The 26,039-nt window shown below is 40.8% G+C and overlaps 1 protein-coding gene across 1 annotated transcript in view; it reads right to left on the bottom strand.

Moving 5' to 3' along the window:
- The window catches only part of LOC114666861 (protein kinase C alpha type-like), a 101,213-nt gene that overhangs the window by 37,082 nt on the left and 38,092 nt on the right, over positions 1–26,039 (bottom strand). Inside the window, exons 5-8 of the mRNA XM_028821891.2 lie at positions 6,597–6,708; positions 6,321–6,452; positions 1,063–1,219; positions 676–898 (exon numbers count right to left, since the gene is read on the bottom strand). Coding sequence (XP_028677724.1) covers positions 676–898; positions 1,063–1,219; positions 6,321–6,452; positions 6,597–6,708 — 624 coding nt within the window. The remainder of the gene's footprint in view (positions 1–675; positions 899–1,062; positions 1,220–6,320; positions 6,453–6,596; positions 6,709–26,039) is intronic.

Raw genomic sequence — 26,039 nt, 5'->3', positions numbered from 1 at the left:
CGTTAACCTAAATGGCCAATGTGGATAAACACCTCCAAAGACATGCAAACTCCAAACGTAGTGATTATGCTTATGATTTAAAACTAGTTTCCTACATCTATGAGGCAGCTGTTTTAGCCACTGGGCTGCTCTAAAGAAGTTGCAGTTACCCATATTTGATTCTAACCAGCCCTTAAACTGATCTCAGTTATCTAAATAGATCTCTAAATACCTCTAATATGGTCGTTTTGTACTTGACTTAATATACCATTCTTAAATATAACTGTCAGCACATTATAGGAACTGATAGGATTCCTACTTATTAATGTTCATCTGCAGCCAGTTTTTATACTGTATGTAATCTAAGTCGCTATACTGTACTTGTCTTTAAGCAGCTCTTAGATACATATAAACTCTCAATATCTGGTTCTTTTCCACTCTTATATGTACTAGATCTTAATTATCTAATTGACCTAGGTTTTTGGTCGGTCACTTGCTTTTGTTTATTTCAGTTACTTGAAGTTGCCTCTAACTGGCACTAAGACAGATCCAAATTAGCAATATCTGTCCCTATCCGTCTTCTAGATGGATCCTCAAACTATGTTAGCCTTTAAGCCTATCATTAGAAACACAGACAGACATAAAGATAGATACTCCATAACAAAGACAAAGATAGATATGGAGAGATGTGCTAACCTCAAAGTTCATACGCAGTTCATCCTCCTCCATATCACTGACAGGGACACTGTAGTACTCCCCCTCTTCCTGGTTAAGCAGCTTGAACCAGCCACACATTGCCCGCTTGGCGATCTCCGACACCCCAAAAGACATGGCCCCCATGAAGTCATTACGTGTTGTCCGATCCCAGTCCCACACCTCAATGGAAAGACGCTTGTCCCAGTCAGACGTCTTCAGTGTGCTAAGAGAGAAAAAGCCACTGTGTTGACCTTAAGAGTTTAACAGAAGGAGTCACTCTCTCAATAACTTTTGAAAGGCCATTATTAAGAATTAGGGTATCCCATTGAAAAGTCAAATCACACAGCCTTGGATTTTATCTCCAAGATGTTCATTTCATGCACTTACAAGATAAAGCTTTCATTCCAGACAGGATTCAAGGTGGAGCGCATAGTTCTTGTCTTTTGCTTGCTTAAGTTCTTGGGGTCAGGGATAAGCTTGAGTTTCACGTATGGATCTGAAAGTCCATTGGGGTCCATTGGAATCAGATTGAGAGCTTCTCCAACTGTACATATAAACAGAAAAGCAAAGTAACAGCTAAATCACATTTGATCTGAGGCGCCAGAGTGTATATGCACACATGTAAGTACACTATGGCTGTGGTTGCAGACCGACCTGTAAACGAAACTATGACTATTATAACACTTGATCTTATTATTAAACTAGGGGTCTCCGCCCCCTGCTCGCCTCGCTCACTCGCCCACCCCCATGTTTGGTTTACCGGATATACAATTTAAAGAGATTGTTATTTTCATGGGAATTGTTACATATGCATTATTTTTACTTTTACTTTAAAAACTTTTGTAAAAACAATACTTGTCCTATATTTCCGGCCCCATCTCTTACTCGCAAGACGTATAACGCTGCTCGTGTTGTTGTTGGCGGCCGAACACACGCTAAGGATATGCCGCCGGATCATCTGCTGTCTGTCTGCTGCCTGTTCTGCTTGTCGCATGTCATTGTTTTAAGAGCTGGGAGCACATGATGCATGTCCGCCAACAGCAATCCAACAACTGCTAGGTTAGATGTCCGTGGACTTGTTTTAAATGATGGCTCACTGCCTTGTCTCGCGTGACATTGTAAAAACAATAATTGTCCTTTATTTTCGGCCCTGGTTGGTTAAATATCTTTCTTGCAGGACGTATAACGCTGCTCGCGTTGTGAAGGGGGGGGTAGCTGCTGTCGCGCTGCCCATCGATCATTTTAAAGCCTGTACAGCCGCTGTCCTTTTTGCCACTTCGTGTCTCTGCTGCTCACGTTGTGATCGCTTCTCCATGATCATAAATATACACCTGACTGAATTGTGTTTTCTTTGAAATTAAACTTGTCGTTGCTTTAACTGTTGCGGGACCACAGATTCTCATAGCGTTTGGTCCATTATTGTGTAAATCTACGTTTTGTGCATTGAATGATGCAAAGGCGAAAAGACTTTGTTTTCTGCTCTTTGCCTTTTATTTCTGACCTCGCTTTGTCCTGCTATTTTTTCAATTACACCTGGTCCTGATGATTAATTTCGTTTTGTTTGCGCTAATGCGATCTTTTAGTCGTCGACGTTTCATTTATAACGTATTGTCCTTTATACGCTTTATATGCACTGAGACCCCTGGATCTGTGTGTGCTGCGTGCCTTCACACTGCTGATTTTTTTTGCTGGCCATGCTCTGATATTGCTTGTAAGTAGGGCGTGTCTTGCAAGAATCTCATGTTCTATATCCCCGCGAGACGCTCCGTGGCCATTCTCTTTTGTCTCGCGGGTCTTTTATTTGTCTTCCGTGATCTTAATGTGAAGATCACGTATCATCTCCTAGTCATTCCGTCCCACATGGGATAATGGAAGTACAGTACGAAAATTCGAAAGTCTCAAAAAAAGGATAGTAAAGAAACGGAAATTATTACTCGGTGATGCAGAGGACACACATTTAAAATAAATTGCTGAACACATGTGCATTACAGGGCTGCTTTGATGAGATCAGCAAGGTCCTCTAGTGTCTAAAGCACAACTTTGAAAGTTAAACCCCCATCCCCCCAAAAAAATCACTGTGTGACACTAGGAAAAGTCCTTTAATACATTGTAGGAATTTGGACATACAAGACAATGTATAAGGCCGGGTCAATGGTTATTAATGCTGCCTCACAGCTTTAGAGTCCGGGGTTCAAATCCCGGCCCAGGTTTAGTCCGAGTGTACTTTGCCCATTCTCCCTGTGGATTTTTACTGTCATACCCTAAAGACATACTGTATGAGGCAGATTCATTGGAGGTTCTAATTTTACCCAGTCTGTGTAACAGTGAGCCCTATGATGGACTACTGCCCCTCTCAGGGACTTTGTACCCACTGTCCTGAAGACAGAGCGTGGTGGCTCTGAGGCCTCTGATCTGCACTGGCAATCGGAAAGTTGCTGGTTTGAATCCCGTAAATGCCAATAGGGACTCTGCTCTGTTGGGCCCTTGAGCAAGGCCGTTAACCTGCAATTGCTTTGAGTAGTGAGAAAAGCGCTATATAAATGCAAAGAATTATTATTATTATAGAGCATGAACTGAATAAGTGGGTTGGGAAATCAATGGCTGTAGGAATGATGTTTGTGGTGGATAATCCGGTGATAAGGAGACCTTAATTTAAAATATCTTTTTCTGCTTTCTAAATTTTGAATGGCAAAAGTTCACTTAGCTTAACTCTTAACATCACTTACTCTATATTCCAAACCTCTAAGGCAGGGGTTCTCAGTCACAGTCCTGGAGGGCTGCAGGTTTTTGTTCTCACCCGGTTACTTAATTAGAAAGCAATCCTTGCCAATAATTTAATTTTATGGCTTGTTAGTGCTTTAACTCTGCCATGTCAGCTCGTTCTCATATCCTAGATTTTCTTCCCCTTTCTAAGGATATCATCCAAATGATTTCAAGGCTAAAATCAGTCCTTCACTTTTTTCTCTTCACTTTCCTTCCAAGTAGTTAAACCCAATAGTTCACGATAAATACACATGGGTGTAAATGGTAACAAGCTAACTGGAGAAATGCTGGTTTCTTTTGTCATTTGCATGTTATTGCTAATTAGGAGCCATTAAAAACCAAGAATACAGCTGTTTAAGACTAAAATAAGCAATAAGAGTTCAAATTCTTAACGAGTGAGACAACTAAAATGAAGCAGAAGTGTTACTTGAGCAATAAGTGCAATTGGGTTGGAATAAAAACCTGCAGCCACTATGGCCCTACAGGACTCATGATTGAGGACCCTGAACTAAGGTTAAGTAAATATAATGAGGCACAAAATGTACAAGAATTTAATTTCCTATATTCTTTACTTTAACTGGAGGTAACTCTAAAACAAAATGCATGATTTCTTATCATATCATTATTTTTGTAGCTCTTTTTTTTGCATGTACTATTTTTATTTACAGTGGGTATGGAAAGTATTCAGACCCCCTTCAATTTTTCACTCTTTGTCATATTGCAGCCATTTGCTAAAATCATTTAAATTAATTTTTTCCCTCATTAATGTACACACAGCACCACATATTGACAGACAAAAAAAAGAATTTTTGAAATTGTTGCAAATTTATTAAAAAAGAAAAACTGAAATATCACATGGTCCTAAGTATTCAGACCCTTTGCTCAGTATTTAGTAGAAGCACCCTTTTGAGCTAATACAGCCATGAGTCTTTTTGGGAAAGATGCAACAAGTTTTTCACACCTGGATTTGGGGATCCTCTGCCATTCCTCCTTGCAGATCCTCTCCAGTTCTGTCAGGTTGGATGGTAAACGTTGGTGGACAGCCATTTTTAGGTCTCTCCAGAGATGCTCAATTGGGTTTAAGTCAGGGCTCTGGCTGGGCCATTCAAGAACAGTCACAGAGTTGTTGTGAAGCCACTCCTTTGTTATTTCAGCTGTGTGCTTAGGGTCATTGTCTTGTTGGAAGGTAAACCTTCGGCCCAGTCTGAGCACTCTGGAGAAGGTTTTTGTCCAGGATATCCCTGTACTTGGCCGCATTCATCTTTCCCTCGATTGCAACCAGTCGTCCTGTCCCTGCAGCTGAAAAACACCCCCACAGCATGATGCTGCCACCGCCATGCTTCACTGTGGGGACTGTATTGGCCAAGTGATGAGCAGTGCCTGGTTGTCTCCACACATACCTCAGTGCAAGACACATGACAGCCCGCATGGAGTTTGCTAAAAGACACCTGAAGGACTCTGAGATGGTGAGAAATAAGATTCTCTGGTCTGATGAGACCAAGATAAAACTTTTTAGCCTTAATTCTAAGCGGTATGTGTGGAGACAAACTTGTTGCATCTTTCCCAAGAAGACTCATGGCTGTATTAGCTCAAAAGGGTGCTTCTACTAAATACTGAGCAAAGGGTCTGAATACTTAGGACCATGTGATAGTTCAGTTTTTCTTTTTTAATAAATCTGCAACAATTTCAAAAATTCTTTTTTTTGTCTGTCAATATGGGGTGCTGTGTGTACACTAATGAGGGAAAAAATAAATTTAAATGATTTTAGCAAATGGCTGCAATATGACAAAGAGTGAAAAATTGAAGGGGGTCTGAATACTTTCCGTACCCACTGTATATGTACTAGGGGGCTTTGCCACCCCACCCGCCCGCTTCACTCACGTTGTGAAGAGGGGGGCTGAACGCACCTCAAGGAGATGCAGTCGCTCCTCCGAAACCCCCTCCTAAATGGTGATGCAAAGGGAAACAAATAGTTTTTTTTTTACCTCCTCTTTGCTCAATCAGCTGCTGGCTTGCTGCTGCTGCTGTTCTGCGGCGCACTTCTGTCACATCACCTATGTCCATATATTCGATCTCTTTTCGCTTTTACCTATTCATCAATATCACGTAGAATTTTGATTCTGTGTTTGGAATTACATCGTGACAATGCAACGTATAACTGCCTGTGAGCGAACATCATTTCTTTCTCTCTACAAGAACTGTGTCTGACAATAGCGTAAACACAAATGAGAAATGATTTCTCTTGCGGGATTTCACTTTCACCAAACAACCAACCTTTTAATTCTCGCGGATACGCCTCTTCATTGGGAAGAAATACTACTTTTTTTTTCCTTGATGGCAACACGAATTAGACGATCTACAAGTTTAAATCTGAACAATATATTTGATCTCTTTTTGCTGTTCCTTTATTTCACCGAGTAATAATTTCCGTTTCTTTACTATCCTTTTTTTGAGACTTTCGAATTTTCGTACTTCCATTATCTCTAACCTGCTCTGCATGTGTACCGCACCAACATTTTTGAATTCTTTATGACATTCTACTTTGTCACATACTGTTTGTTTTATTTTCGGTCCCGGGCGTGGGAAAATCTCTTGGCAAAAAGACTCGTCTCACGGGATGTGAAAGTGTCTCTCGGAGAAAATCACGTCTCGTCTCCTTCCAACCTTCCAAGACTTTTTTTTATAACAGAGAGATAATTTACTTTTAAGTTATGATATAGGGAGTAAATTCTGTGTTGCAATGTCAACAGCACTGCTTTGAGAATTTATGTTTGTGAAGTTGTTGTACATTTTACTTCAATACAATAATTTAAAGCTTGTATGTCTATGAGTGAATGTGGTTGAAGGTTAGCACACATAATGAGGCAGCACAGTTTTGTCACCTGTCACGTGCAGCTCTTCTCCATTTTCAACACTTGCTGTAAGATGGAGCCTGCCACGCTTCTCTGTGTGGTCTAGACCACAGAGGCTGGGCACACTGGCCACACAACGCTTGTGAACATTCATTTCACAGCCTATAAGGAAAAAAAAAAGACCTGCTTTACAGTGGGCACTCATTCATGTTGTTAGTTATAACAACCCCAGAGCTACTACTGGCACCTCTAACACATTGAAGTGCCAGCTCTGAGCTCACATCTGCATGTCTAAAGGGGTCTTACTGGAGCAGCGCATGCCCTGGTGCACCAGGCCATATAGTAGGGATCCACAATGGTCACAGAATGTTGGACTGCTGTATGTATGAATTTTGAACTTATGCTTACTGCGCAGGTCCTGCAAGAAAAGAAAAAGAAAGGAAAAGAGAAATTACACAAAGGCCACTTCAAGGGAAGGACTGGATGTGCTCAAAGAAGTTTATTCCAAAATATTTACTACCTAAATGACTGTTATGGTGAATCCTGTCTACCCATTCATTATAACTGTACAGTATATTGCACCTTTGATATCTGTCTGAATAATTGTATATTGTGCCTATCATATCAAAGATCACCCTGCGGTGGGCTGGTGCCCTGTCCGGGGTTTGTTTCCTGCCTTGCGCCCTGTATTGGCTGGGATTGGCTCCAGCAGACCCCCATGACCCTGTAGTTGGGATATAGCGGGTTGGATAATGGATGGATGGATATTAAAGATAACAAGTACCTCATTGTTATGGTGAAGAGGCTGGCATGCTCAAACAGATCTAAACAGCGAACTCCTCGCAGCAACAATAAAGCCAGACAGGCCAAACAATAAGGAATACCCTGGTCTTCCATGTTGGGGGGGGCTGATCATAAGTTAACATCCCTATATCATAAAACACAACCTCTTATGAAATGCTAACTATTATCCTTGGATAAAAAAACAAAAAATAAGACATCTTGGAAGAACAGAATGCTGTCGGGCACACGGAATCTCACACACCAGTGAGATGCAGCGAGAATCCTAGATGAGGAATTAAAAATACACAAGCTAGATATCGTGAAGAGATGAGATGGTTCTTTAAAAATGGAAAACAATTCAGAGTACACTTTGCTGTTGTTAACAGGAAAAGAGGCCAAATTTTGTATTTTAAGGCCACAGATGAGAGATTGTATCTGGTAAGATTAAGAGGAAGACATACTATTGGAATAAAATGAAAAATATATACGAGGGGATACAACTGTATGACAAACAATTTTTTCTGAAAGATGATAATGCCAAGATAAGCTGGCAACTGGTCATTAAGCCAGAAATATGGTTAAATAGTCTGCTTAACAGGCTAAACAAAAAATACATGAGATTAATCACTTCAGCATTAGCAAAAATGTTCCAAGATTGTACAAACAAGGATATCAAGAATACCAGCCAATACATAACCAAACTGATCACATCTTAGTTGATGCAGAACACAGTAGTGGAAGGTTCAATGAGGGCAGAAATCCAACAGGATAACTTGTTAAGATAACTTCAGAGAACATCATGTCCGAAGAAGAGCAAAAAAGAACGTAACTGGGGTAAAGTGATTATTATTTTAAATAAATAATTGGCGCAGTTGCAACTTTAAGGAGGGGGCATGGTACTGTGGTGGGAGTGGGTCCTGGGTGTGATGCGGCGTGGGCGTTTCTGCACTTAAGTGCACACGTGTGGAGTCATCTGTGCCCTTAATTAATGCCGGGAGCTTCTAATCGGCACACTTGTGCCCGTCCCCATGTTGACAGGGGAAGTGTGAGTGCAAGAAGGAGATCAAAGAGAAAAAGGGAAAAAAGGACGGAGGTTAAGGAAAGAAATAGGCAGGCGGCCATAAAAGCCAGTGCGGGAGCGAGTGAGTGAACGAGAGAGCGAGAGAGAAAGAGAGCAGGCTGTCACACACGTGCACATGGGAGGCAGCTAAAGGGTCCGAATAGTGACAATTCCATGCCTGACCAGGGTGTGGCGAGGTGCACTGACTTATTCTCTCAATCCTCTGCAGACCACTCACAGGAAATCCCACAGGGTTGCGGCGCTCGTGATGATGTCACTTCCTGTCCAAAACGACATCACTTCCGGTGCAGGCCTTTAAAGCCGCCAACTTTGCAACATGTCTTCAGTTCTGTTTTGGACTTTGAACCAGACACAACTCCTCAAATCTGTAACCCTTTTGCAGCCGGGTGGCTGCCCCATACCTTTGTATGTCTCCTTCTTGTGACAAGGCAGGCACCTGGGAGGAGAGCCCTGGCAGGGTGTAAGGCCGACACTCGGAGGCGGATGGATTGGGTCACTCCTGCTGAGTTTTTCAGAAGAGCAGGAGTGACCAGGATTATGGACGGCTGTCCACAGAAGGCAGCAGAGGTCGAGGAGGCTGGGGAGGGAGAGCCCCAGTGTGAGCGCCCTGGTCGCTGTGGACCCAAGTCTCGGTTTGGTGAGGGTGCCTGTACGTAGCTAGGGGATGGAAGGCTACTGGACCAGTTGAAGGTCAGCCGCACGTGTGGATAGGGCGACTCCCCTGTTGCAAGACCCATATGGGATAAGCAGGGGAGGCGCCAGTTAAAAGGGAGAAGGCACCGTTTTTTTTTTTTTTTTTTTTTTAAATGACAGCTTCCAGCCAGTTAATTTTAACGTCGTTTTACAGGATTTATTTATTGAAATTTTAATCTTCACCCATTTCACGTATTTGTATGGATTATTTATTTATTGAAAACGTTTTGCTGCACTGCACTATTTATTTGTTTTTAATAAAAGCACTTTTGCACTTTGCACCTTCCCTTTGCTCCAAGTGTGATTTGTCCCCATCTGTCACCTCATTTGGTTACGTTATCGACGGTGTTAGGTTCGAGAGGCTCCCAAACAGGAAGAAGGAGCATGAAGCAGGACCCGCACCGTCACAGTAACCTTCAAGCATACTTGAAATTGTTGAAAGATGAAAGTCATTAAAGAGCAGTACTCAATGGCTTTGAACAACAGCTCAACTCCTGCATGAGGCTGTTTTGCCTTGCTAGACTTTTCCTTTGTTCTCCAGCCAGCACATGGGTACTCAGCCACAGGAGCAGCTCTTCTGCAGTTGCAGAGTAACAGCAAGTAATCATTTCCTCAGTGCCTGTTACTGTTCTCAGGATGTGCAGAAGCTGAAGGTTGCAGTGACATGTGGCAGTTGGTTGAAGAGAAATTGATCAAAAAACGAGCTGTCAAGACTTGGGCAGTGGTAGGAAGAAAACCTCATTGGTGTGTATGGAGATTGACCAGCGTATTCTGGTTTAGACTGGTATTGCGGCTTGGGCATTTGCTTGTGCTGGATTCTTGTTTCTGGATCTGAAGTGATTTTTTGTTAGTGTACTTGATGTACCAGTTACTGACGGCAGGCTATTAAAGTCCAGCTACTCTCCAACAGGTTCTCGGTTAACTTACTGTTTTTTGGGTTAAGTGTCAATAAGAACTTCTATATTGTGACACCAGCACTTGTTCTTCTTTTGTTGGTCCAGCACCTCTTGATTTGGTGGTTTGGGAGAGGGATTATACCTCATCCAGGCCCCGAGAGGACAGCCACCCTGGTTGCTACGGGGGTCACGGGAACCGAGCTGGGAAGCTATACCCTATAGGGGACTGTGGCCACCGCCAGGGGGTGGGTACTGGATCCTGAAGCCCTGAAAGCCAGCACTTCCGCCACACCAAGAAGTGCTGGCGGAAAGTATTCCAGGGTCACCCGGAGTGCTTCCGGGTGCTCATACGGCACTTCTGCCATACCAGGGAGTGCCGGTGAAAGTTCATCGAGGGACACCTGGAGCATATCCAGGGCAGCATTAAAGCCTTCCAACAGTTGGAGAGCTGGTGTCGGGTGGAAGCAGACAAGGTTTCAGAGAATGGAGAGCAAGCGGCCCGAAGAGGACCTGTGAGAGGCCAAAGAGAGTGGTGTTTGGTGCTGGTGCACTGTGTGCGACTTTTATTTTTAAATAACTGTAAATAAATCGTGTGTGGTGGACTTAAGATGGTGTTTGTCTGTCTGTGGTCGGGCTGGCTTTCACACCTTCTATTGCATGTCCTGAGCTGGGGTTTTATAGCATAACAAGAAGGCTTAGGGCACGTTTATACTTCACGCTCAGAACGCATACGTGCACACATCATGACTGCCACGTGTTCCCAGCGTTCATTTGACGAGTCCTCAGAAATTAACTCAACGTGTGCACGAGTTGCAGTACCAGCAAAAAGTCGGGGGGCGCAGTGTGATAAAAGTTGGAATGTGACATCAGAGTCTCTGTTTACTGTCTACTTGTGACAGAAAGCCGCAAATGGGATCGATGTGTGCGCTTCGATGATTGACGAATGGTTCGACATGCTGAAGCAAAATGCCGACATACAAATGCATTCGTGGTGCTTTTATATTCAAGCGTCGTCGCATATTCCCCATCGTAATGACGTGCTGACGTGATACATTTTAAAAGTCTCACATACCATCTTCTGTGCCATCTTCTTCTTCTTTTTTTTTTTTTGCACCTTCACAACAGCATCTGAATGTATGGCGGCGTATTTGGGCCACAGAGAAAAAAATTAAGCACACGGTGAAAAGGTGTATTTTGTGATTAAATTGGATATTTCGCCTTTAATCTCGAAATGTCCACTTTAATCTTGTAGTTTACTTTATCATTAAAGTAGACCGTCGTAAACGTCATCTTAAAACTGACCCAGTAGTTAATCGTTACCTGCTTCTGGGGCTTCCTCCTCACCTGAGAGCAGCAATCGCCACTCAAAACACATTACATTTCCCTCGTAATCAAACACACACACACTCGTATTCCTCCCCTGACAGACCCACGCACACAGATCACTGGTCTCTGCAAGCGTACTACCTCAGGAAAAGTCTGGACTTGATGATGTTTTATTGCTGCTGTCTTTTATACTTATGTTTATTTTATTATTTATAGTGTATTGTGTATTTAAGTATTCTGCCTCGAAGCTGAGTCCTACCAACAAAAAAATTTGTTATGTGTATGCATAATGACAATAAAGAATTCTGTCTCTATCTACCAAGTTCCATGATGTGCACATAACTGAGGAACTTACGTGGACACATAGCACCTCATCACTAATCAAGAAAGCCCAGCAGAGACTACACTTCATGAGGTGGCTGAAGCAAGCAAGTCTTCCCCCTTCCATCCTCACCATGTTCTACAGAGGCACCATTGAGAGAGTTCTGACCAGCTGCATCACTGTCTGGTATGGCAACTACAACATATCCGACCGCAAGCACCTACAAAGGATAGTGAAGACAGCAGAAAACATTATTGGGGTGCCTCTCCCTTCACTACAGGACATATTTTACAAACACAGTGTCTATAAGGCCTGCAGTATTGTGCAGGACCCCTTACACCCCTCACATGGACTTTTCACACTTCTGCCATCCAAGAGAAGATGCTGCAGCATCAAAGCCAGATCTGCCAGGCTGCAGGAGAGTTTTTACCCCCAAGCTGTTAGACTCCTTAACACCAGGCTGCCCCCTGGGATCTTCCACACGGCCTCAACCACCTTGAAAAACAGAACTTTTATATATGCAAGCCACTGACCTGTAAAGACGAGAGTGCAGGTAGAGAAGAACTGAAAATCTCATACTGAACTTTAAGAATTTTGACCCTCTTGATATCCTTCTGCTGTGAAACATTCTGACCTGTCATTGTTTACACGTCTTAATTAAACAACTATTATCATACACTGATAATTTCTGTATTATCTATATCTATTATTTATTTATTATATTACATTACATATCTTACACATCAATATTGCTGCTACTTCTTTGTCTTGTTTGTGTTTTAATTTTAAATAAAAATTTTAATTCTATTTTTAATTTATTATTTGCACGTCATGTTGTTACACTGTGCACCCTGAGCTTCGCTATTTCGTCTATCTGTATACTTGTATATGGTTGAGATAACAATAAAGTTCACATTTCTGATATTCCAGCTCTCTGCACATTTAGAATCCTTAGATTTTTACTTGATATAGATAGATAGATAGATAGATAGATAGATAGATAGATAGATAGATAGATAGATAGATAGATAGATAGATAGATAGATAGATATGAAAGGCACTATATAATAGATAGATAGATAGATAGATAGATAGATAGATAGATAGATAGATAGATAGATAGATAGATAGATAGATAGATAGATAGATAGATAGATAGATACTTTATTAATCCCAAGGGGAAATTCACATACTTATTTCAAGTAAAGTAATATACTTAATTACTTGATATTTCAAGTAAGGTTATGCAGCAAGGATCAACATAATGGAAGCTAAAGAAGGAGCGACAAAACCCCAAGCACCAAATCAATGATATCACTTACATGATTAAATGTGTTAAAGTATGTATGTTACATTTGACAGATAAGTCGTTAACTTCATTTAAATAATGAATACTGATAATAATTACACACGGTGGCGGAGCGGTAGTGCTGCTGTGTCACAGGGAGTCGCGTCCTTGGTGTTTCCTGCCTGGAGTTTGCATGTTTTTCTGGTGGGTTTCCACAATGTGTCCTTCCAAAGACATGAAGGTTTTGAGATTTGGTGACACTAAAATGACGCTAGTGTGTATGTGACTGCTTGTATTCACCTTGCGATGAGCTGATGCCCCTTCCAGGGATTGTTTCTGTCTCATACCCGATGCTTGCTGGAATGGGCACATCCTTGGATGGATGGCTGGAATCATTACACATCCTTTTCAGAGATATTGTGGCAAGGTGTCATCAGAATTTAATGGGTGTTTAAGGCAATTCGCAACACAGCGAAGCTGAACCTGTTCTCACTGTGATGATATCTTGCACTGCCACCCTGGTGGAATCTTCCAGATTTACGTAAAGTACGAGCGCAAGTATAAACAGTACAACACTTCAAATTTATTTCATATCTAAAACTGAAATCTCTCTTTCAGACTAGTACTCACACCCTTATTTAAGTATTTTTGTTGCCACTTTAAGTTCAATTATAGTTTTGAGTCTTCCTGTTTAAGTCTCTGTAAGGTTTGAACACCTAGATTTGAGCCGTTTACCCCAGTCTTCAAATTTATACCTCTCCTGGAACGCTAGATGGCAGCCCTCCTGGGTTGCAGCAGTGCCTTGGGAGTTGGAGTTTGGAGCAGTCTTGTTGGGTTCCGTGGGCACTGCCAGGGGGTGTTGCAGCAATGGCTGAGCCCTTTGGTGCAGCACTTCCGCCACACATGGAAGTGCTGCCGGAAGATCAACGAACATCTGGGGCACTTCTGGGTGCCCTATAAAAGGAGCCAGCTGCCACTACACTGGAAGCCAGAGAGTCGGGAAGTGTGAAGGCAGACTGAGAGACAGACAGAGAGAGAAAAACAGAAGACAAAGGAAGAAAAGACATTGGTGTGTTCCGTGGTTATTGTGTTTAGAACTGTGCTGTGTAGGTGGGAAACGGGGAAGGCGTTTCCCACAAGTAAAAAGAAAAATAATAAAAGTGTGTGTGCTGAACTTGTGTCCTGTGTCTGCCTGTGTCGGGTTTGGGGAGCAGGAGAGCTCTCTACAGGTCACAATAGAAATGGAAGAAAACCGCGGAACCTCAGAGAAACTAATGAGACTTAAAAAAAATGCATGTTGATGGTTCATTTGTCAGAGAAAAGGTAAATGGGTAATTATCATTAAGTGTTTGAGGTAAACACAACCATTCAACAATGAGACTGTCTGACTGTATTGCTATTCAATTTACTGTTAGCAAGAATCATAAGAAACGTTGCAGGAAAGGAAACACAAATTAAGTTAGGAAGAAATAAAAATATTTCAGCCTTCAAAGATGATGTAGTGTTCATAGGGCAAAGCGACCAAAAACTGAGAGACCTAAGAAGGATTTTAGTCCGGGAAGCCATAGGAGTGGACCTAGAGAGCAATATTTATAAAACTAAATACAGCTGTTCCCTCTAAGTAGTTGAGAAATTACAGATGGATCTCTGAAAGAAGAATGAATGTCCTTTAGAGAAAGTGGATCATTTTAAATGCATGCCGGAAATATATGCTATGAGAAAAATGAAGAAGCCAACTTTTCTGTTAGGACCAGCCACAATAAAAATCCATCCATCTGGCCATTATCCAACCCGCTATATCCTAACTACAGGGTCACGGGGGTCTGCTGGAGCCAATCCCAGCCAACACAGGGCGCAAGGCAGGAAACAAACCCCGGGCAGGGTGCCAGCTCACTGCAGGGCCAATAAAAATCCAGAAAACAGTAATCCAGCCAGTAACTCCACACGGTGCAGAGTTTTGAAGTTCCACAAAAATATGGAGACTACACTCAAGATTTTTCAAAAGTTTCTTATCACAGATATCTAGACTATTAAAATAAAATGAAGAACAACTTAATATTGTTAAGTATCATGATGATAAAAGAAAGAAAAGCTTTATAAACAGCCTCAAACTGCTGTCATTATTAAAGGATGAAGGCTACTGTGGCCATGTAGGTGAGAAGAGGTCAATGCCTAGAAAAAGAAATAGAGAGCAGAATATTGAGGAACAGAGTTGGCAAGGAGAATAAAATGCAGCCAAGGTGGAAATTGGTTCTGAACTGGCTTTAGTTTGAAATGCCACATCAGTAGGTAAGTAAAGCACATTTTAAATCTTTGCACCTTTAATATCTACCTATTATAAAGCACCTTATATGGCGCCTTCAATATCAACCGATCTGTGATGATTTTCATATTCAAATGCATAGCTAACTGGCCTTTTCGCTTTGTATAAAGCTACATTATTATGGAGGCAAAGGATACTGATAAAGAGACAGTTGATGACCTACTATATGAGAGGACCTCAAGGTTTAGCTGAAAAACAAGGACATATGCTGAAAAAAAAGGATAATAAAACTAAATAAACAATTACACCCTAGGCAATTTCACTGATGGCAAAGAATTAATAAAAATGTTGGACTTTCTAGGAACTGATGCACATTATACACATTAACCTGTATTGATAATCATTGACATACTTTGTAACCTATTGAATTTTATAAAAATAAGTTCTTTTAGCATAATTCAGCATATTTTAAGGGTTAAGAACAGATGCAAAGGCATTTCTGCAGTCAGACAGAGACAAGTAGCTTTGACATGATAACTGCCATCAGCCTCCTAGCGAGCCAAGATCCTCAGAAAAGAGAGTAAGAGGAGGCCTTCATTTTGGTGTCTTCATATATTTACCTACTCTGGTTGATTAAGTGCAAAACTTTTTTAGACTTTGTTAGACTTGTAATGATTGACTCTAATAATCAAAGAAACAAGAGCATAGTTTAGTAAGTGTGTGTAAGCTCTTGTCTGTCTTTACTCCGTCATCTTGGCTATTGTGAGAGGTGTACTCATTATAAATATTAAGGTTAAAAGGAGAATGTGTGTGCCTACAGGGTGAATGTGACATCACCTGAATGTGCGAAGGAGGGACTCTTAGGTAAGCTGCTATCCCAGGTAAGTGGGGTAGCAGGAATTAGGGGAGACAGACAAGAGGACAGCTACTGCTGTGACGCACATGTAGCCTATAATTCCAAAGATGAAATTTCACGCCTCTGTAATCATAAAGTACCTTTCATATAAGTCCATCTGTACTAACTGTATATAGCACCTTTCATGCCCATTATCAAATATCTGTGATTTGGTCTCCACATCTACTATACGGTGTCCTTCATCACACACCAGTCATATCTATCATTGCTAAATGTTCATATTGCTTTTGATATTGTAATTGTGATTTATTCATTTCAACTAATAGCATTACAGGGTGTTGATGGTGAAGTATAGAGAAGGCCAGAAGGAGTTGCATTGTGTGTTTGTGGACCTGGAGAAAGCAAATGACAGGGGTCCTCGAGAGGAGCTGTGGTATTGTATGAGGAAGTCGGGAGTGGCAGAGAAGTACGTAAGAGTTGTACAGGATATGTACGAGGGAAGTGTGACAGTAGTGAGGTCTGCGGTAGGAGTGACGAAGGTGGGATTACATCAGGGATCAGCTCTGAGCCCTTTCTTATTTGCAATGGTGATGGACAGGATGACAGACGAGATTAGACAGGAGTCCCCATGGACTGTGATGTTTGCTGATGATATTGTGATCTGTAGCGATAGTAGGGAGCAGGTTGAGGAGACCCTGGATAGGTGGAGATATGAGAGGAGAGGAATGAAGGTCAGTAGGAACAAGACAGAATACATGTGTGTGAATGAGAGGGAGGTCAGAGGAATGGTGAGGATGAGGGGAGTAGAGTTGGTGAAGGTGGATGAGTTTAAATACTTGGGATCAACAGTACAGAGTAATGGAGATTGTGGAAGAGAAGTGAAGAAGAGAGTGTAGGCAGGGTGGAAGGGGTGGAGAAGAGTGTCAGGAGTGATTTGTGACAGACGGATATCAGCAAGAGTGAAAGGGAAGGTCTACAGGACGGTAGTGAGACCAGCTATGTTATATGGGTTGGAGACGGTAGCACTGACCAGAAAGCAGTAGACAGCAGAGCTGGAGGTGGCAGAGTTAAAGATGTTAAGATTTGCATTGGGTGTGACGAGGATGGACAGGATTAGAAATGAGGACATTAGAGGGTCAGCTCAAATTGGAAGGTTTGGGAGACAAAGTCAGAGAGGCGAGATTGCGATGGTTTGGACATGTGCAGAGGAGAGATGCTGGGTATAATGGGAGAAGGATGCTAAGGATAGAGCTACCAGGGAAGAGGAAAAGAGGAAGGCCTAAGAGAAGGTTTATGGATGTGGTGAGAGAGGACATGCAGGTGATGGGTGTGACAGAACCAGATGCAGAGGACAGAAAGGTATGGAAGAAGATGATCCGCTGTGGCGACCCCTAACAGGAGCAGACGAAAAAAGAAGAAGAACTAATAGCATTACAAAAACCTAGTCTATGTTGCCAACTTGTATATACATACAGTACAGTAGAATCCCCATTTAACACTCTTCTAAGTAACTAAAAAGTGTTAAATGTGGGATCACTTCAGAAATTATAAAATTTAGTGCATAAAATGAAGTAAATTACTGATAATAAAACATTTATGAAAGTAATTTTAAGTATAACAGAAACATTTACTTTTTTGTTGTTGTTTTTTAAACAAATGCCACTTGTTTAAAATTACCCATTAAATTCTCACTTACCATCCAAATATATTAGATGTTAAACACTGTAATGTTAAATCGAGGCTCTACTATATTAGAAAGAAATGTGTGTATGTAAAATCAAAATACAAAATAAAATCTGCAATGAGAATAATATATTATAAGATTAAGAAGGTAGTTTAAAAAAAAAAAACTCAAGTTCTGCTGCAAACACATTTAAAAGCATTACATGTAACAATATTAATATAATGCAAACTCAAGAAGTATTTAGATGGTAACACATTATTGCATCCTACTTCCATCGTGTCATTTATGCAATGTGCTAGAATATGCAAAAAGCACATCAAATCAAAAAGAACATTGCTGTATAAATACTTTTCAAGTTCACTTCATGCCCACACATGTATTTGCACATTATTAGGCCAAGATGTATTGCCTATAACAGTGGTTCCCAAAGTGTGCACCGCGGCACCCTGGGGAGCCACGAAATATTACAAAATTTTCATAATTTCATTTCCATTTTCAAATCAATCTGATAGGACGCAACATCTGGCAGACCTGATGCAAACCAGTAACTCACTTAGTAATAATGGTTTGCGGAAGCCCCTATAACTGGTTACTAGATGGCGCTCTACAATAATTATGTTTCTTGATTGTTTTACTAGTTTGTCGAACTTTCTCGGTACTTTGTGTTTGTATATAAATAGCTGTCGGTTTTGCGCAGTCTTAGTGGTGAATTGGTTTTCAGAGATTGTATCCACTGTATATTGTTGTGATTAAGTCAAGTGAAGTTTTTGAAGTATTTCTTCTCGTATGTATTTTTAAAAGTGGATCGGTTTTTACTAAACAGTAATAAGCGTTGTGAGAATGAAAATAAAGCGGGCACACCGTCAACAAATGGCAACATCAACCAGAGTGTGAAGAAGAGCAACTATATATAAATATAAACTATGACAACAGTTATTTGGACTTTGGTTTTACGTTGACAGAAGTCAATGGTGAAAAGAGGCTGCAGTGTGTACTGTGTATGAAAGTTTTGGAATCAGAGTGCATGCTACCAAGTAAGTTGAAACGCCATTTAGAAACCAATCATCTCAGCATGGTTAGTAAATTTTGTGACTATTTTATGAGAAAGTTAAAAGAGTTAAATCAACAAAAAGGTAGTTTTTATAAGCAGGCATCAATACCAAGCAATGCGTTGGTAGCATCTTACAAGGTGGCACATAGAATCGCGCGGACTTCTCTCATTCATTGCTGGCTGGCTGGATCGTCCTCTTTCTTTCACCCCAATGCCGCACTCTCGCTCTCCAAACCTTTTTCCTTTCCTTTCCGTCTCTATTTTTTTTCCCCTCTCCTTCTGTGACAGCCCGTTCTTATATGGCTCTGTGGGCGCAGCGTCTCAATCGTGTTCAATTACAATTTTTGTGATCTTAAATACGTGTTTTATTGATTTTTACTTAACCCTTTAATTAAAAAAAATGATTGGGGTTTATGCGCCTTGGGAAAACCTGGATTCAGCAAGGGCGCAGAGAATCCAAAAAGTTTGGGAACCATTGGCCTATAAGATGTAGCAGTATTGCAACAGCATATCCACCATGGCATGCCTATTGTTCATTTTAGCAGAAATCTCATACAAGGCTCACCAATCGTCAAGTGCAGCCTGTGGCCAAAGTACTAGAGTCGAGTGCAGTCATTAACAGCAGTGGCATTCACCACATTTGGCCCATTATCCGTAGTGATGTAAGCTTGCTGCTTCTCCTGCACTTGACCTTGAACAATTGTGCCACCAGTATGATCTTGGGAAAAAGTATGCTGTTCACAAAAATCTGTTCTTCAGTGTAAATTCTTCATGAATAGAATGGAGCGTTATTCTCTGGAATGGGTCCATAATTCCCCCTTAACCACAAATCAGTTGTAGTTGTACAGTGTGCCACTTGTTTCAAATCTACAGTCATATGAAAAAGTTTGGGAACCCCTCTTAATTCTTTGGATTTTTGTTTCTCATTGGCTGAGCTTTCAAAGTAGCAACTTCCTTTTAATATCTTACATGCCTTATGGTAACAGTAGTATTTCAGCAGTGACATTAAGTTTATTGGATTAACAGAAAATATGCAATATGCATCATAACAAAATTAGACAGGTGCATAAATTTGGGCACCCAACAGAGATATGACATCAATACTTAGTTGAGCCTCCTTTTGCAAATCTAACAACCTCTAGACGCTGTCCTCCTATAGCCTTTGATGAGTGTCTGGATTCTGGATGGAGGTATTGTTGACTATTCTTCATACAAAATCTCTCCAGTTCAGCTCAATTTGATGGACAGCCTGCTTCAAATCATCCCATAGATTTTCGATGATATTCAAGTCAGGGGACTGTGACAGCCATTCCAGAACATTGTACTTCTCCCTCTGCATGAATGCCTTTGTAGATGTCAAATTGTGTTTTGGGTCATTGTCTTGTTGGAATATCCAACCCCTGCATAACTTCAACTTTGTGACTGATGCTTGAACATTATCCTGAAGTATTTGTTGATATTGGGTTGAATTCGTCCGACCCTTGACTTTAACAAAGGCCCCAGTTCCTGAACTAGCCACACAGCCCCACAGCATGATAGAACCTCCATCAAATTTGATAGTAGGTAGCAGGTGTTTTTCTTGGAATGCGGTGTTCTTCTTTCGCCATGCAAAGCGCTTTTTGTTATGACCAAATAACTCAATTTGTGTCTCATCAGTCCAAAGCACTTTGTTCCAAAATTAATCTGGCTTGTCTAAATGAGCATTGGCATACAACAAGTGACTCTGTTTGTGGCGTGAGTGCAGAAAGGGCTTCTTTCTCATCACCCTGCCATACAGATGTTCTTTGTGCAAATTGCGCTGAATTGTAGAACGATGTACAGATACACCATCTGCAGCAAGATGTTCTTGCAGGTCTTTGGAGGTGATCTGTGGGTTGTCTGTCACCATTCTCACAATCCTGCACATATGCCACTCCTGGATTTTTCTTGGCCTGCCAGACCTGCTGGGTTTAACAGCAACTGTGCCTGTGGCCTTCCATTTCCTGATTCCATTCCTTACAGTTACAGAAACTGACAGTTTAAACCTCTGAGATGGCTTTTTGTAGCCTTCCCCTAAACCAGGAGACTCAACAATCTTTGTTTTCAGATCTTTTGAGAGTTGCTTTGAGGATCCCATGCTGTCACTCTTCAGAGGAGAGTCAAAGGGAAGCACAACTTGTAATTTACCACCTTAAATACCTTTATATCTCATGATTGGACACACCTGTCTATGAAATTCAAGGCTTAACAAGCTCATCAACCAAGTAATCAGCTTTGAGCAGTGACAGGCATTCAAATCAGCACAATGACAAGGGGACTCACATTTGTGTACAGCCAGTTTTTCACATTTGATTTAATTTCATACAACTAAATACTGCTTTGCTAAAAATCTTTGTTCGGAAAACACCGCTGTACTCCGTTGTTCCTAGGAAATGAAAGACATACCACTGTTATCTTTATTGTTGAAAGGAGAGTTAATTATTATGCAGGCTGAGAGGGGTTCCCAAACTTTTTCATATGACTGTATATCAAGTTCTATTTGACATTTGTAAAGTAAAGGAAACACAATTTTGCTTGCAGGAGGGGATGTCTCCCTTATCTAGCTATCCTTTTGATCATTGTTTTTTAAACATTTGTTGTACACAATGTTAATCAAGCTGTTTCTTTTAACAAATAACATGCAATAACTTTCATTATTCCCATCTGTACTGAATACCCTTCTGGATAGGGAAGTGTGTTTAGAGTGAACCAGTAATCGTCCATCGCAGGACAAACGCTGCTGGATCTTGGTGCTGCTTGCTTAGCTTCTTCATCTTCCACTACGTATGTTTTTGAATTTTAGATAGTTGTAATAACTTTGTGGCATTCGAGTGCTGTTCTGTTACTTACCTTTTACATTATTTGCACTGTGTTCATCACTACTAAAAAGACACCCATTTCAAATTACTGATGATGCTCACCTTTTTGGCAATAAAACATTTATTCAGTGTCAGGTGATACAGGTTCGACCTCACACTTATTTCTGTAAGTTTTTGGACGCTGTCTTGCTACAGAAAGAAGAAAGAAATTCACGCTTCTTCAAAGATGTTGCCAGGGATTTAGACTCCTAAAAACACCTCCAACATGGCACCTGGGATTAGTCATATAATGTGAGTGTCTCTGATTCACCAATACGCTCACACAGTTAGTGGATGGATCTGTAATTAATTACAAAGCTCATTTGCTGTTTCAAGCAGTCTGTAACTTAGAAAGCTTGAACTTTGACAAAGTGGGAGCAATACATGGAATGTAATAATCACCACTTTTCACAATAAGTATATATTGTAGCAGACATAATGCCAAGCACGACTACTATATGATTAATTCCACATGCCTACTTCTATATCTGTTGCATAGTGTTGTTCATAACTGCTTATCTATTATAAAGCACCTTTCATACCTATCTGTTGTTTACCCATCTTTCACGTCTCTCAGTCTCTCTATATTAATTGTATCCAATGCCTTTCAAACCCGTGTCTCTCCTCCTCCTCCATACCAAGGGCATACATGTAATGTTAACGGACAACACTCAATTGTGTAACAGCATGACACCTTGTCCATGGACAGTTTCCTTCCTGTGCCCGTTGCTGCTAAGATTGGTGCCTAAATATTCTCTAAATGCAATCAGCATTTATTTCTCCTCCGTAAACTCAAACTATTTAAGGTAGACAATGGCATCCTGTTGTTCTTTTATCGAAGTCTGATCCAATCTGTTATCACTTTCAGTTTCATTGCCTGGTTTAGTGGTCTAACGAACCAAAATTTAAAAAAGCTGCAGCAGATTACTAAGCATGCAGCTGAAGTTTTTGGGACTGACGGAGATGATCTGGCGAGTGTTTGTCAGAGGACAACGCTAAAGCAACTAGAAATCTCAAATGATGACCGACATCCATTACATGTAGAACTTCACTTCAGTTAAATCAGGAAGGAGAGTTGCTTTGAAAACCCACACAAATCGCTCCCGAAATTCCTTTCTTCCTAGTGCCATACGACTTTTAAGTAAGGAATATCGGGGAAAATTATTAAGGTTTGATATGTATCCTGTAACCATTTTTGTGTAAATATCTGTTATCAAACTGCCTTACCTTAACCTGTCTGGTTTCTATTGGTTTTGTTTAATTTCTTTCAGTCTTGTTATTAGATGCAACTGAGAAGGCAACCTTCATGTTTTCTTGGGTAAACTTCTTCTTCTTTCGCCACAGCGGATCATCTTCTTCCATATCTTCCTGTCCTCCTCATCTTGTTCTGTCACACCCATCATCTGCATGTCCTCTCTCACCACATCCATAAACCTTCTTTTCCTCTTCCCTGGCAGCTCTATCCTTAACATCCTTCTCCCAATATACCCAGCATCTCTCCTCTGCACATGTCCAAACCAGCACAATCTCGCAATAAAGCAACCTTGAACCTTAAGTATATTAAAAACAAATGGAGAGAATTTTATTAAAGTAATAAACTTTGATTAAATTAATATGCACAATCTGTTTAACATCCCAAGCTTGAGTTTCTTTTCTCACATTATCCGGCCATCATCTTCTTTTCATGCTTCCATTGTAGCTCTCCAGGACTAGACCATCAAAGTCCTGCTTTTCCTTTTTGCTATTGTTCTTTTCAGTTCATATTTAAAAGTCTGCCATTTTAACAATCAGGAAAGTTGCTTTGTTTGCACAAGGCCTGGGCTGCCTGGCATTTTAATGTTATTTTGTGCACTTCCTATAGATTGTGGGAGAAGACCGGCATTCATTAAGCTCATAGGGACAGTCACATTTTGCATTTAAAAAAAATTACCGTATATACTCTCGTATAAGTCGGGTCTTGAAACCTGAAAAATCGATCATAAAATCAGACCCCGACTTATACGGCCGTTCAAAAATGCGACACTTAAATTTTTTTGTTACATCTTCTTGCTTCCTCCAATCTCTCATCAGTTTCTCAGACACATCGAATTTTGTTGCAGCAGCGCAGTTACCAATTTCTTTCATCACTTCAACGACTTTTAATTTAAAACCAGCTTCATATTTTCTTCTGATCGAACGCTCCATCGTAGATAAGGGATGCTCTTACGATAAAGGTGTATGAGGGAGTGAGATACAAAAAACATAAAACAGTGCAAATGTCGCTTCGGAATAGTTTGGGTCTTACTGTGTGATCACGTAGGCACAATACAGAGATAAAAAAGGCCGTGTGCTCCGTGGTTACTCTCTCAGGTGGGCGTTAGCATATCGTAAACTCTTGGACCAATAGTGTGAGTTTTCTCCATTCAACTTATACGACTGACATTATAAAACAACGGAAATTATATGGTAAAATCAAGCCCTGACTTACCCACGGGAGAACTTAAACGCAAGTATATACGGTAATTATTATTCCCTGTGCGGAATTCAATTTCTTTTGATAAACTTAAAGACCACCTCAAGTCAATTCATTCTGCCAAGCTGGTTCAGTATAATTCCAACCTGTTTTGGGAATGAAATGTGTTTGGTGCTGTCAAAGCCTCAAAAATAAACCTCCTGCATACTAATGAAGATAAAGACATCGTCTCCTCACTCTGTCCTTGACCTCTTTTCTCTGTTTTCTTCTCTTCACTTCAGCCATGGATCCCAGTGGATTCCTGTTACCTGACCCACTTCCCTGCCCCTTTCTTTTGGCCATCTAGTACACTCCCTTCTTTCTTAATAATAAGAATAATAATATATTTTATTTATATAGCATCTTGCCCATGCTCAGGTTGTTTGTCAATACAATTTGAGTTGATTGTATCCATTAACTATCTTCTTCTATAATACGCTACCATGGCTGTTCGTTTGTTTGTCCAGGATTTTAAATCACCTGTAGCTCGCAAACCGTTTCACCTATTGACTTGAAATTTGGTACACATATACTATGTGACGTCTACTATCCACTTTCAGGGTGATGATTTTATTACTCTTTTTATTTTTATTTTATTTTATTGCAGAATCAACTCTCGGCAGCGCGCAGCAGGGTGGCCATGCGTACGGGCGCTGTTCTCATTCCCTACCACCTTCGCTAATCATTCTTGAGGCAGATTGAAGACTTAAGTGCCAGATTAAGTGAAAGATTAAAGAAAACATACTAAGTAATTGCAACACAAAAACTAACTTAATCAGTTTTAAAGCGAAAAGATGCAGACGACAGAAGAGAAGCAGCAGGCCGCTAGGGTGGAGGAATGAAGAGCTGCTCAGGAAGCAGCAAGCGCATCAACCTCTGAGCAAACGAATGATAAACATACAGAGAAAGAGGATGAATACTATGAATGCTCAAGTGAAGTGCACCGTTACTGGTACATACAATAAAAGACAATGAAAGAACTGCAAAAAGTGCAAGGTTAAACGCAAATTTTAATGAAAAGTGTTGTTAACAGGGAGGAGCGTCAGCAACACATGTGCACCAGCATCCCCTCACCTGTTGGCACCTTGTACTTCTTGTACTGTGCTAACTGTTATGCTGAAGATGTGGGCTTTCCAGATGCTTAGACTAGTTGCTAGTTTTAGATGGTGTGCCATCCCAGAATAGGGCACAATATTTAGGAGAAATGGAAGCATTGGGTGATCAGACAAAGACGAATTAGCAGCAAGGTGCTGGATGCTGCTGCCACCACTGCTCTGTATTTATATGATTGTTGGCAGTAAGCTTTAAAAGATGTGTTTAACACACTATGCAACCAATCACATTTTACTACTTTTGACAGTTAAATATGACATATGCTTAATACATCGTAAAACCAACCAGATTTTGCTACATCTGGTACTAAAATATGACAGATACATTTAATGGATTGTGCAGAGTTTGCTACTTCTGTAAGTAAAATTGTTCTCTAAGTTAAATGTTTAAAATAATGCACAACATATCAGATTTTGGTATCTCCGGTAGTATAAAAGGACATAACTTTGACAGATTGTAGTGGAAATCTGATTTTGCTACTTCTGGCAGTCAGGTGTAATACTGACATGATTAATGGTTTGTGCAAGGCATCCGACTTTGACATGACAGTAAAAGGGGACAGACAGATCAATTTACCAGATTGTGCACTCTGTTATGTTTGTTGCTTGCTCTGTAAGTCAATAAGGAAGCAGAAAGTGCAAAAAATATTTTAAAACTATTGAGTAATGTACTAAGGAGATAGTGAAAAGGAATATTGAGAAAATTGACAATTATATTTACAGCTGAATGTATTTGTATATATAATGTGAATAAAGGCGCCATACAGCGCCCGACCCGACACAGATTGACACTGAGGCACGTGTAAAATAAAATAGAATATTTATTTTTTCTTCACCTGTGGGGCACGCCTTCCCCGTGAACCCTACAGGCAATGCACAGTCCCAAACACACAACAGTCACCAAGCACTTTCTCCTTCTCTCTCTCTGGCACCACCTCTCCTCCCAGGCAACCTTGTCCTCCTCCACTCGAGTGGTGGTCGCTGGCTCCTTTTATAGTTCACCCGGAAAACACAGCACCCCCTGGCG

The sequence above is a fragment of the Erpetoichthys calabaricus genome, chromosome 16 (genome assembly GCF_900747795.2).
Source record: "Erpetoichthys calabaricus chromosome 16, fErpCal1.3, whole genome shotgun sequence".
Taxonomy (NCBI): domain Eukaryota; kingdom Metazoa; phylum Chordata; class Cladistia; order Polypteriformes; family Polypteridae; genus Erpetoichthys; species Erpetoichthys calabaricus.
Note: the sequence above shows the minus strand (reverse complement) of the source record. Positions and strands in the feature narration are given on the sequence as shown.